Source organism: Saimiri boliviensis, chromosome 14 (genome assembly GCF_048565385.1).
Source record: "Saimiri boliviensis isolate mSaiBol1 chromosome 14, mSaiBol1.pri, whole genome shotgun sequence".
Taxonomy (NCBI): domain Eukaryota; kingdom Metazoa; phylum Chordata; class Mammalia; order Primates; family Cebidae; genus Saimiri; species Saimiri boliviensis.
The window spans coordinates 6,657,075-6,668,908 of record NC_133462.1 but is presented as its reverse complement, the minus strand read 5'-3'; the positions used below and the strand labels follow the sequence as shown (position 1 = coordinate 6,668,908).

Below are 11,834 nucleotides of genomic sequence, written 5' to 3'. Positions count from 1 at the left end.
AAGGGGTGGGGAGTTGGGGAGAGAGAGCAGGGGGAGAAATGCCAGATATAGGTGAAGGGGAGGAAGGTAGCAAATCACACTGCCACATGTGTACCCATGCAACAATCTTGCATGTTCTTCACATGTACCCCAAAACCTAAAATGCAATAAAAAAATAAGTAAACAAATAATGAACTCAAGGCACCATAGGCCATAAAGATAAGGTCCTCCCTAGGCCCCACCCCTGCTGGTCAGAGTCCACCCTGGGGAGGAAAGGCGGATCCGAGGGCCGGGAGATTGGCAGCCATAGGCACCATAGGCCATAAAGATAAGGTCCTCCCTAGGCCCCACCCCTGCTGGTCAGAGTCCACCCTGGGGAGGAAAGGCGGATCCGAGGGCTGGGAGATTGGCAGCCTCTGTGCCAGGAAACAGGTCTGTGAGGGAGCAGAGGAGGCGACTGCGTCTCTGGAGGGACCCCTCCTCGTCCTGGAGGACCCCAGGCAACTCATGGACCTTTCCAGACCCAGAGGGAGCCTGTGGAGGGAGTTCTTCCTCGTGGGTAAGAGACGCTGGATGATGGATGAGCTTCCTGGGACTGAGGGAAGGGCAGCTGAGAGCAGCGTGGGGAGGAGTGGGCTGGGACCATCCCCATCCAGGGGCACAGCCAGAAACTCCCAGAGCAGGGATGGGGGAGAGGGGAGGGGGTAGGAGCCTCAGCAGGACTTTCATGAGCTCACACACCTGGGCACAGCGTGCCCCTAGACACAGCCCTGTACAGACCCACAGATGTGGTGTCACACACACACACACACACACACACACACGCACACTCACCCTGCATTTCTATCCATGCCCAGGAACCTTCACCCTCACCTCCCTGCACTCATGTCCCACCGGGTGCCCCAATCGGCCCCATCCCCTTCCCCACCTCTCAGGCCAGATCCCTTCCCAGCCCCTCACCTTTGCCCCGGACGCTCTGTGCCGCCAAAGAACATGACTGTCCTGCTTTACCACATGTACTGTCCTTGAACAGGTCCAGTGTCTGCACATGAGGCCTGGCACCGGAGGCTCAGGCATCTCTGCCTCCTCCACACGGCTCAGACTTGGGATTCAGAGGGCAGTGGACACCTTCCGTGTCATATGTGGTAACAGGCTCCCACCTCCATTCACACCCACTCCAGTGAATTTAGATGCAAAGTCAAAGACACGTGGACAATCTCAGGGGAGTGTTTCTCACCCAGTCATCACTGAGCTCCCCTGGTGTTCAGCCTGTGCTTAGGAGTGCTGGGGACTCAGTGGTGACTGAGACAGGGCAGCCCTGCCCTCCTGGAGCCCATAGTCCAGGGCAAGATATAGATATGTGACCGGACTCTGAGGACCCCCAGAAGTCAAGGCTGGGATTGGGGGAGCCCAGGAGGAGCTGGGGGAGCTCAGAGGGGACACCTGACCCAGGCTGAGGTGGAGGAGACATCCAAGCTGAGACCTGAGTGATTAGTAGATGTGAGTCAGCAGATGAAGAGGGGGGGAGGAGTCAGTGTGCCAGGAATGGGGAACAGCTTGTGCGAAGCCTGGAGTTAGGAGGAGGTGTGGTGCACCAAGAGAGCTACGTTTAGGCCCGGGGCATACAGCATGGCAGTCATATCTTCTGACACATAACTACATAGATACATGAGTGAATAACTAAACAGGATGGGGTAGGTGAGCTCCACAAGGAGGCTAGATGAGTCACAAATACCAACTCTGGCTGAGAGTGTCTCATATGCCCACCTAAGAGTTTGGACTTTATCCTAAGAGCACCGGGGAGCCACAGAAGGTGCTTGAGCAGAGGAGAGCAGAGGCACAACTTGGGCTCATTAAGATTTAAATAACTGTCACTTGAGAATGGATTGGAGACTACATGGCCAGAGAGGAGGGCTTGGGAGAAGATAAGGATAAAACGGACCAGGGCAGGGGCTGAGGGGAGGCACAGGAGGGGACAGGCTGGGGACTCTACCAGGAACCAGAAATTCTTGCCTGGTTCTCTAGTGTTTCTGGGAATCGTTCCCTGGACGGTGTTGATCTCTCTGTGTCTTTTCTCCTTGTCTTCCTCAGCCAGTCTGCTGGCCTGCGGGATCTGCCAGGCCTCTGGCCAAATCTTCATCACCCAAATACTGGGGATAAAGGGATATTTGACTATCCTTGCCGTGGACAACGTCCCCGAGGATGTCCAGGAATACAGCTGGTACCGGGGTGCGAACGACAGCATGGGAAACATGATTATGAACTACAAACTGCCCAGTACCCGGCAGCCTGGGCCCATGTACACTGGCAGGGAGAGGGTGAACACGGAAGGCGACCTGGTGATCAGGCCGACTGCATTAAATGACACAGGAAACTACACCATTCGAGTGGTTGCCAGCAATGAGACCCAAAGAGCAACCGGCTGGCTGGAGGTTGTAGGTGGGTGAGCAGGTGCCCCACTTCCTGACTCCCAAGGAGAGCTAGACATGGCAGCCCTGGGAGTGTGAATGCTCAGAGATCACCCTGTTCCCCTCCCTCACCCACCTCTGCATGACAACAGGAGCCTCGGCAGGCGGGGGATGTTCACTACCTTCAAAGTATTGGAATTGATTATCAGTGTATTTATCAGCTTTCTACTGCTCCATAACAAAGAGCCACACATTTAACAGCTTAAAACAGTACCCTTTCATTATTGCATCATTTCCAGGGGGCCCACAGCCCAGGTACATGGCTGAATCAAAACACCGGGTGTAGCTGAGCTGAGGCTTCTACTCTGAGTCTCACAAGGCTTTGGCCAGGGCTGTGGTCTCACCTGGAGGCTTAACTAGGGAAGAATGCCTCCGGGTTCACTCAGGATGCTGGCTCAATTTATTTCCTTGTGGCTGTGGGACTGAGGGCCCAGCAGGCTGCTTACTGGTTGTTGGACAGAGACCCTTGGTCTCTAGGACCCTTGGACAGTCCTAGAAGCTGTTGAAATCCCTGCCACGTGGCTGTGCCCACTGGCTTTTCACACCATGGCTGTTTTGTGTCTTCAAGGCCAGCTGGAGTGTCTGCTAGGACAGAGGCTTACATGCCATCAGGTAATGATGGGAGTGACATTCATTGGCCTTTGTCATATTCCACAGGTTAGAAGCAGCTCCTGGGTCCCCCTCACACTTGAGAAAAGGAGAGGACACAGGGCATGACACCAGGAGTGGAAATCAGGGAGCAGCCCTGGAATCCTGTGTACCATGGACAGCTCCTGGGGGCTTTGACGGGGAGGGGAGGATAGAGGTGGGAGACAAGCAGTCCTATATTTGACAGTGGCTGCAATTACAAACCTCATTTGTGTTCCCTCTGTGTTCCTCAGTTTCCTCAATTGTAGAGTGGGGAGGAATCTACCACTGTGGTCTGTTGCAGCGCTGGAGTATCCGTGAAGTGAATGGGACTCCAATAATGGAGCAGTATTGTGTAGCCAAATGCCACCTCTCACTCAGAGCCTCTCACGGCTCCTGGACGAGGGTCCTGGCTTGGGGGTTCAGAAACAATGATTAGTCCACATGTTCACGCCAAGAGCTCACCATGACGGCAGCAGACACCACAGCAAAGGCCCACACCTCGGCAGCCTCATTGCCCTGTGCCTACTTCTCTGCCCTTCTCAGCTCCCTTGCCAGGATGCCAGATCTTATCTAACAGCTCTTAGCGTCTCTCCATCATGCCCAGAAGTCCCCTGGAGAGGAGTAGAGCTTGGGGAAGCAGATCCCACTTCTGACTGTCTTCTCCTTCCTGCTTCTCTCAGAGTTGGAAAGTAATCCGAGCCTCTCAGTCAACGCCACCTCCCTGGTAGAGAACTTGGATTCCGTGGCTGCCAATTGCCATACCAATGCCACCAACATCACGTGGTATGTGAATTATGGACCCATATCTAGCAGTGACCGGATGAGAATTTCCCCAGATGGCAAGACCCTCGTCATCCTCAGGATTAGGCGTACTGAGAGAACTCTTCAGTGTGCGATAGAGAGTTTCCCAGACATCTTCCAGAAGAGCGAAGTCATCTCTCTGACTGTGTCTTGTGAGTGGTCTGGGCTTCCAGGACTGAAGCCAGGAGTGGGCTCAAGGTCTTCTGGGGATACGAATGGGTTAGCACACGTCGAGCTGGAGAGAGGGGACATCCTGTGCCAGCCTGCAGTCCGCTTGATCTGGGTTGGAATCAGCTCAAGCTCTTGAGCCCTGTGGACTCAGGAGCTGTCCTCGCTACTCAGTACCATGGTACACTTGAGTTTGAAATGGGGACTCCAATCTCCATTTCTAAGATTAGAAACTGTCAGTGTGCCTTTGTGGAGGTCTGCTTTTGTGTAAAGAGGGGACTACTACAATGATTGCTTCTTAAATTGATGTTCAATTTATTAAGTTTTCAAGCCCTCGAGCCTTCAAATTCTGCTCATCAATTTCTTTCTTTTCTCCTAAATTTAGTATACTCACCATCACTCTCTTTCACTGAAATTGAACAGACTACGCTCCCTTAAAAGTTTTATTTAAATTTATGCATTCCATACATTCTTTTTTCTTTATAGTCCTTCAGCTGCCTACCCGGGCAAGTTCACAACCCAAAAAGACCCCCACAAGTTCTCAGACAGCTCTTGTAAATCTAATACATTGGACTTATAAATGCATCCACACTTAGATTCTTTCCAGTGTTCCAGGACTGCTCACGGAGTTTAATAAACTCTTCTAATCTTTCAACTGAAAAACATAATCAAACATTTAAAATCACTTTTACATCCGGAACCCTCTAGTGGTCTGTCAGATTTCCTAAAGCACAGGCTATGGCCCCCATCCCGTGGAAGCTTGGGTTGAGGGGTGAACAATTGCTGACCTCCACACAGCTGTTTACAGGTCAGTCTTGGAACCAAGACCCAGGGTCCAGAGGCTGCAGCTGCTCAGGGTGGTGGCTCCTGGGCCCTGAGACTGGCTCGATCTTTCTCTATTAGTTGGAGTCATAAAGTCCTATGCCTCTTCAGCTGAGCCTCATTTTTTCCCACCAATAAAATGGGTCAATAGTGTTAACTAGTCACATGGGTTGTTCTGGGAATTCAACAAATGTGGGGACAGGCACAGGGCTTAGAACAGTGCCTGGCACACAGTAGGCCCTTGTGATTGCTTTTTCTCCACCAGTTTTTTGTTGTTGTTGTTGTTGTTGTTTTGAGACAGAGTTTCACTCTTGTTGCCCAGGCTGGAGTGCAATGTCGTGATCTCGACTCACTGCAACCTCTGCCTCCCTGGTTCAAGTGATTCCCCTGCCTCAGCCTCCCGAGTAGCTGGGATTACAGGCATGTGCCACTACTGCCAGCTAATTTTGTATTTTTAGTAGAGATGGGGTTTCTCCAAGTTGGTCAGGCTGGTCTTGAACTCCTGACCTCAGGTGATCCACCCGCCTCGGCCTCCCAAAGTGCTGGGATTACAGTTTTCTTACAATGTGAAGGGAACCATGGGGTGGCTCCCAGTAGTCCCTTCATTATGGAAGACGCTCCTCTGGTTATTATTGTTGACACAACTGCCTTGCCTGGCGTGGGTCTAGGGGTCAGCTTGAGATGTGCTGTGTGGAACCTCCTGGCTGGGGAAGTTCTGCATGAGATGGGACCCCCGAAGGGTCAGAACCACAGCCCTGGGCCTCCTGCCCTGTCTCTACAGATGGGCCCGACGATGTGCTGCTGAGGAGCAATCCATATGCGTTTAATGGCATCATGAAAGCTGAGATCGGCTCCCAGGTGGAAATGGAATGTGTCGCCCGTTCTTTGCCGGCTCTCAAGCACCGCTGGATCCACAACGGTTCCCTCCTGAATGTCTCAGATGCAACAGTGAATCTCTCAAGTCTGGCCTGGGAGCAGATGGGCAGTTACCGATGCATCGTGGAGAACCCTGTGACACAGTTGACCTTCTATGGGGACTTTAGGATCCAGGCCCCCGGTGAGTGCAGCAGCTCCCCCTCCTGGCTCATGCTCTGCACATCTCCCTGCCTCCATGCCCTGCTAGGCAGTGCCCACCCTCAGGAGTGTCACCTCCACCCTACCATGCCATGATCACAACTTCTGGGTGAAATCTCCCCGTCCTCTGAGGTCTGGGTTCAAAGCTGCCTCCTGTGTGAATCCTCTGGAGTCCTCAGATCAGAGCCAGGGTGGCTCCCAGGGGGATAAGAGTGGCAGACATTGGCTGAGCACTTACTGTGTGCTGCCTTCGTTCTAACCTGCATGACCTTCACCATCTCTCCATGGACTAAGTGCATGTGATTAGCATCACCTCCATTTTACAGGGGGGAAAACTGAGCCCCATGGAGTCTGAGTGTTTTATTCAAGGCTTCATCGCTCCATAACCCATGGAAGAGTGGCATTCAAGTTCAGGCGGGCTGAACCCACAGCCTGTACCCTCAACTGCTCCCCTCAGCTGCTCCAAGATGAGGAACTAAAAAGATGCAGGGATGGGACGGGTGGAGGGGGGCAGAGATTTAGCATGGCCATGGCGTCAGAAACCTGGCTTGGGAGTGAGTTTGTAAATGGGGAAAGCATCTTCTCAGCAAATCCTCTGTATCAGGGAGAGAGACTGACGTGCTCGAGGAGAGAGCAGAGGAATGGCGCAGGTGAATGCTGGGCTCTGCAGCACAAGGTTCTGGGTCCAGATCCCCACTCTGCTGCTGCCCATCTCCAGGAACCCGGGACAAGCAGCTCCATCATTTTGACACTCAGTTTCCTCAACTGCAATGAAAGGATAAGAATCCCTGCATGAAAAGGGTGCCATGAGAGTAAAATAAAACTGTGCAAGAAAGTCCAGGAAACGTTACAGGATGTGGTCTGCAGACTTCCGCCACATCGCACCACTTTGTCAGCACCTACTATGCACCAGAAACGATGTGTGCATGCAGCCCTCCAAGTCATATGTTCACGTTCTTCTCTTCCCCTGGACTCTGAGCTCCAGGAGGGCAGACGCTGGGTGAGATTTTTGTTTGCCATTTGTCCTCAGTGCTTGGCACAGTGCCTAGCATATAGGTGGTGCTCAGTGAACATTTGTGCAATGAGTTAATGACACTGTGTCACCCCCTTCCAGTCACTGTCTCTCTCCTTACGAGGGTTTATTCTTCTTTATTCACTTATGGCTGCCTGCAGTTGAGACATCTCTTTGCTTCATTGTCCTCTGTCCACTTCCCAGCTCGAATGTCAGCCCCATGGGTGCAGGGAGTTTGTTTTGTTGGCTGCTGAATCCCTAGTACTGGGAAGAGTGCTTTGCTGTTAATAGATGCTGACAAATCTTTGGAGAACAGGTATGTGGTTGAGTGAAGAGATGAGTGAACACATGAATGGGTGAGTCGTGGTCCTGACCCCCAGTGTCCTCTTCTTCCAGAGATCTTACCTGTTGTCCACAAAGAGTTCTCCATCTCGGAACCCACAGTGGTGCTCCTCATCGGGTGGACAGTGGCGGCTGGCGTCTACCTCTGTGGAGTCCTGATCCACGTTCTGATCAACTGCTACTCAAACAGGTGCCCTCATTGCTCTGGGTCAAGGGTGCGGTGTTGGTTGGTTGCTGGGCCTCAGGGGCCAGACCTCCCTCCAGAGCGGGAGGCAGAGCCAGAGGGGAAGGGATAAGCCAGGAACTGGGTTGTCAGGGATCATCTGGGGCAGATGGCTCAGCTTCCAGGACCTGAAGCTGATGGGAGCAAGGGAAGGTATACAGCCAGCCATGCTTCTAAATAGCTGTGGGGTTTCATCCAGCAACTTCCCTTCTCTTTAGAAGTTTCTTTGTGTTTACAAATGGACATTAAGGTTTACCTAGAGGGACGGGTAAAAAAATGAGAAGTGTGCATGTCAATTCCTGGGACATAGTTGTCCCTTGCTACAAAGTGAAGTTGGGGAAATAGGTATCAGCAGTCGACTATGCGGGGAGAAGAGATTGAGTGGTGGGATGGTTAGGGTCTGGGTTCAAACCCTAGCTCTGCTACCTGTAGGCTAGGCTACCTTGGGTAGGTCACTTCTCATAGCTCATCCTCAGCCCACCTGAAGAATGCAAGGAGCAACTCCTGCCTGAAGGGTGATGTGGGGGTTAGAGACACGTCTTGGAGGATAAAGGGACTTGCAGTGTTCTCAGCATAAAGTAGACCAGAGTCTCTCAACTTCAGTACTATTAATATTGGGACCATCATTCTCTGACGAGGAAGGGGAGGCAGTAAGGCGGTTCTGTGCCTTGTAGGACATTTAGCAGCATCCCGGCCATTACCGGTTAGACGGTAGTAGTAACTACCACCAACACCCCAGTTCAGGAAACCAAAAATGTCTCTAGACACTACAAAGATCACATGGGAGGCAACCCCAGGAACTCCAATGCATGGGAAGAGAACAGAGTTCAGAGCGGAAACAGAATTCTCATATTCAGGGAACAGCAGAGAAAAGGGGATTGCAAAAGCAGACTGAGAGAGTGGCCATGACCTGGGGGAGGTTCAGGTCAATGGCAGAAACAGGAGCCTGGGAGGTCAGCAAGGTCTTGGAAATGCAGGGCTGTTGGCCAGTCTTCAAGGGAGGTCTCAAGACACAAGGTCTCAGAGAATTCAGCTGAGCAGGAGTGGCCACCTGCCTTAGAGCAAATCCTCCCTGGGGGCAGGTCCCTCCTAGACCTGGAACCACATTCTTCAGAAGGGTTACGAAGGTGCCAGAGTTTGGAGTGGGGAAGGGAACTCGTGTGGACAGGCCTCCAGGCTCCCTCCTTGTTCCCGTAAATAGACTCCATTTGCTTTTGTGGGCCCCTCCCCTATAAAAATACTAAAAACTATATTTTACCTCTCTGTTGATATAAACATGTATAAGTTATAGGGTGGGTTTTATCTAGCTTTTTTCTTCTGATTTTAGAAGAAACTGAAACATTTTTGTGAGTCCTAAAAGTAGAGTGGGCTTTAGTGCCTCTGTACATAATGATCCTCCTTCCACTTGAATTTCTTCAGACGAAAAGTTTCCAGGGGTTTCTATCCTGGTGTTCAAAGCCATTGATGGAGACCTCCAAGGTTTCACTTTGGATGTCTCCATTAAGTCAACCTCAGTGACTCATTCACTTGTTCCTCATTTGGTTTCTCAGTCACCCCATATTTCACCAAGCTCCTGGCTTTATTCTTGGGCCTCTGATGAGCAAAAGATGAACAAGCTGCTCTCCCAGCTACCACGATCTAGACCCTCCCTTCAGCAGTCACACCCGCTCCCCTTCTCCCTCCCTCAAAGATCACCTTGCAGTTACTCAGATTTTAACCGTGACTGGATCTGGATACCACCCAAAAGACACAGAAGTGGCATTTCCTAGAATAAACGGTAGGGCAAGGTGGAGCAGAAGAGACACACAGCCTCCATGTATGGGTCTTCACTAACATGTTATCTAAAGACTTTAGAAGATACATGTGAAATGATCTTAGTATTTAGATATTGAGCCTATTTATGATTATGACGTGGTCCCTTCACCAAAGAGCCTATAATGTTGACCATCCAGTGACATAGCAGGCATTCAAGCCTGTGTGTGCTTTACTTCCCGTGTGCAAAATGGGATCAATACTGGTTTCAACCTCACAGGGATATCTCCTATGGGGATAAAGTAAGCTCTTCTGGTAAATGCCTTGGAACAAGGGTTGGTACATAGTAACCACTTCATAAAATCTCAGATATTATTATTAATGCCATCATATTATTCAACGTGCAATTCCAAACGGATTGTGATTAACTCGAGAAAGTTCAAGAGGGTTTCAAAGAGTGGATCTGAATCACCTCATCTTCCACCACCTGGAAGGATCCCCCTGGTCTGACAGAACAACCTCCTCACAGCCAAAAAACCTACACCATGTCACTGTACCATTCCTCTCAAGGGTGCCATGGTCTCTATGGTCTGAGACCTCCAATCTGGTATGAGAGCAGGGGTCTGGGAGTCAGAGAAGCCAGGTTGGGAATATTGGCCTCTGTTCTGTTCTGGCTGTGTAACCTGGGGCAAGTAACTTTACCTTTCTGGACCCTCATGTCTTCATCTACAAATGGGGTCAATGTATCTGTCTTGCTTGGCTGTTGGGAGGGCTAAAGGTAACCCTGTCATAAGCTACAAGTGCCTGGCATAGAATCAGTGTGAAATAAATTACTACCTTCATCGTTATTGTTACCCCTGGTAATTAGACCAGCAGTGCCCTCTCCTTCCTCAGCTTCACCCAGCCTCTTTTCCCCAAACAATGGCACCTTCCTCCAGTGCCCTTGGAAATCTTTAGGAGTATGGGATGTTGAGAACTCTCAGTGCAGAGGTGAAGCCCCCAGACCATCTCCTCCATAGGGTCCCACGTGGGGAGGGACTGGGTTTGGGCTTGGGCTTGCTGGGTAGCTGGGCCCCTTCACCTCTCTCTACCCAGGATTCTCCCGTGTTTCTTAGAGATCTGAGATGTGACTTCTTCCCTGATTTCTCCCCATAGGACAAATCGGGCCACTTGAGTGTCCCTCTCAGGCCTGAGGACAAGACCAGCGGGCAAACAGGTGAGGAGAGGGTGATGGAGAAGGGCTGGGGTCAGCAAGGCTGGAAAGGGCCCAGGGTCTCTTTGGAGGTGACTGACAAGAGAGGGACTCAGCCAAATCACATCAAGGTCTGGAGATGGAGGTTCTGATGGGAGGTCTGCAGACCCGGCCTGGGACTGGGGGATGACGTCATGAGCAGTGTGACCATTGGGCGCTCCATCTGCCAATCAGAGCTGGCCAGTGGGGTGCAGGCCAGGGCGGGCCATGCGCAAAGCTGGGCTCTAATTCCACGGCACTTCCTCCCTCAGCTCCTGTGCTTCCAGCTTTTCAGATATTCACCCATGGAATCAACAGCAACGCTGCAAACTTAAGGCCAAGGGGTCCCCACTCATTGGTTGCTTCACTGAGTGCTGGGTGAGAGAAGAGACCTCAGAATCAGGCAGGGATTAAATTCCAGCTCTGCTCTGAGTAGCTGAGTAACCTGAACAGCTCCAGTGAGGTTTCTGCATCCGGAGGCACCGTGGAACCATTAAGTCGGCATGATGAGCACATCTGTCAGCTCAAATATTCACTTTTCTTTGGTGACAACATTTAAACTCCTCTCTTTTAGCTATTTTGAAATATTCAGCTAATCCAAATACATCATTCTGTTATTTGGAACAACGTGGATGAACCTAGAGGTTGTTATGTTGAGTGAAATAAGCCAGGAACAGAGAGACACAAATATCCTACGATCTCACTATATCTGGAACCTAAAATAGTCGACCTCAGAGAAGTAAAGAGAATGGTGGGCACCAGAGGCCGGGGCGAGTGATTGATTGGATGGGTAAAGGGAGAGGTTGGCCATCAGGCAAGCATTTTCAATCCGACAGGAGGAAGAAGCTCTGATGTCCTGTTGCATAGCATGGAGGGCTGTTAATTCCACAGGAATCAGCCCAGGACTCCTTTGCTGGAGGGGTTGTGAATCCTCAAACTGGCCCGAGTTTCTGTAGTTTCTCACTTTAAAGGGTCTTTATCTCCAAGTACTCATTGCCAGCAGCCTCCTGTCTCTGTGGATACTGAGGGCCTCACATTATGGAAACTGAGGGATGCATAGCGGATGCCTCCTGCCTCTGAGGAGGGGGCGGCCATGGCTGAGGAAGCCTGGTGTGGGGGGCTGTCATCTGCCTGGGATTCAATTAGGGGTCCCTAAATAGAGAGAGAGAAGGGAGTCAGAGTAGAGCAGTGGGGCCAGCAGGTGCCAGAGAGAGTCCAGGAAAGAGACCCAGGAGTTCCTCCATTCAACCCATGAGCAGTTTGCTGAAATCTCTTTCATACCTTCATCTAATACTTAGTACTCAATTATCACCATATTTGGTGTTTACTTAT

At 51.2% G+C, this 11,834-nt stretch overlaps 1 protein-coding gene across 2 annotated transcripts; it reads left to right on the top strand.

Annotated features, from left to right (window-relative positions):
• Window positions 1–358: 358 nt before the first annotated feature.
• Window positions 359–10,854, top strand: CEACAM18 (CEA cell adhesion molecule 18). 2 transcript variants are annotated; one of them, XM_010332142.3, is made up of 7 exons: window positions 359–538; window positions 2,071–2,418; window positions 3,758–4,030; window positions 5,650–5,925; window positions 7,351–7,486; window positions 10,427–10,487; window positions 10,775–10,854. In XM_010332142.3, exons 1-6 carry the CDS (start codon window positions 487–489, stop codon window positions 10,443–10,445), a joined length of 1,104 nt encoding a protein of 367 aa, XP_010330444.3. In that variant the 5' UTR covers window positions 359–486; the 3' UTR covers window positions 10,446–10,487; window positions 10,775–10,854. The 2 variants fall into 2 exon arrangements, 1 of the variants encoding a protein (XP_010330444.3); XR_012513760.1 differs by having other exon boundaries at window positions 7,351–10,487; window positions 10,775–10,810.
• Window positions 10,855–11,834: the final 980 nt, after the last annotated feature.

Excerpts from the sequence above, each read along its gene's own strand:
- CEACAM18 (XM_010332142.3), top strand. The coding sequence starts at position 487 with ATGGACCTTTCCAGACCCAGAGGGAGCCTGTGGAGGGAGTTCTTCCTC. Across the intron at positions 4,031-5,649 it reads CATCTCTCTGACTGTGTCTT|ATGGGCCCGACGATGTGCTG; the intron begins GTGAGTGGTCTG and ends CTGTCTCTACAG. Across the intron at positions 5,926-7,350 it reads CTTTAGGATCCAGGCCCCCG|AGATCTTACCTGTTGTCCAC; the intron begins GTGAGTGCAGCA and ends CTCTTCTTCCAG.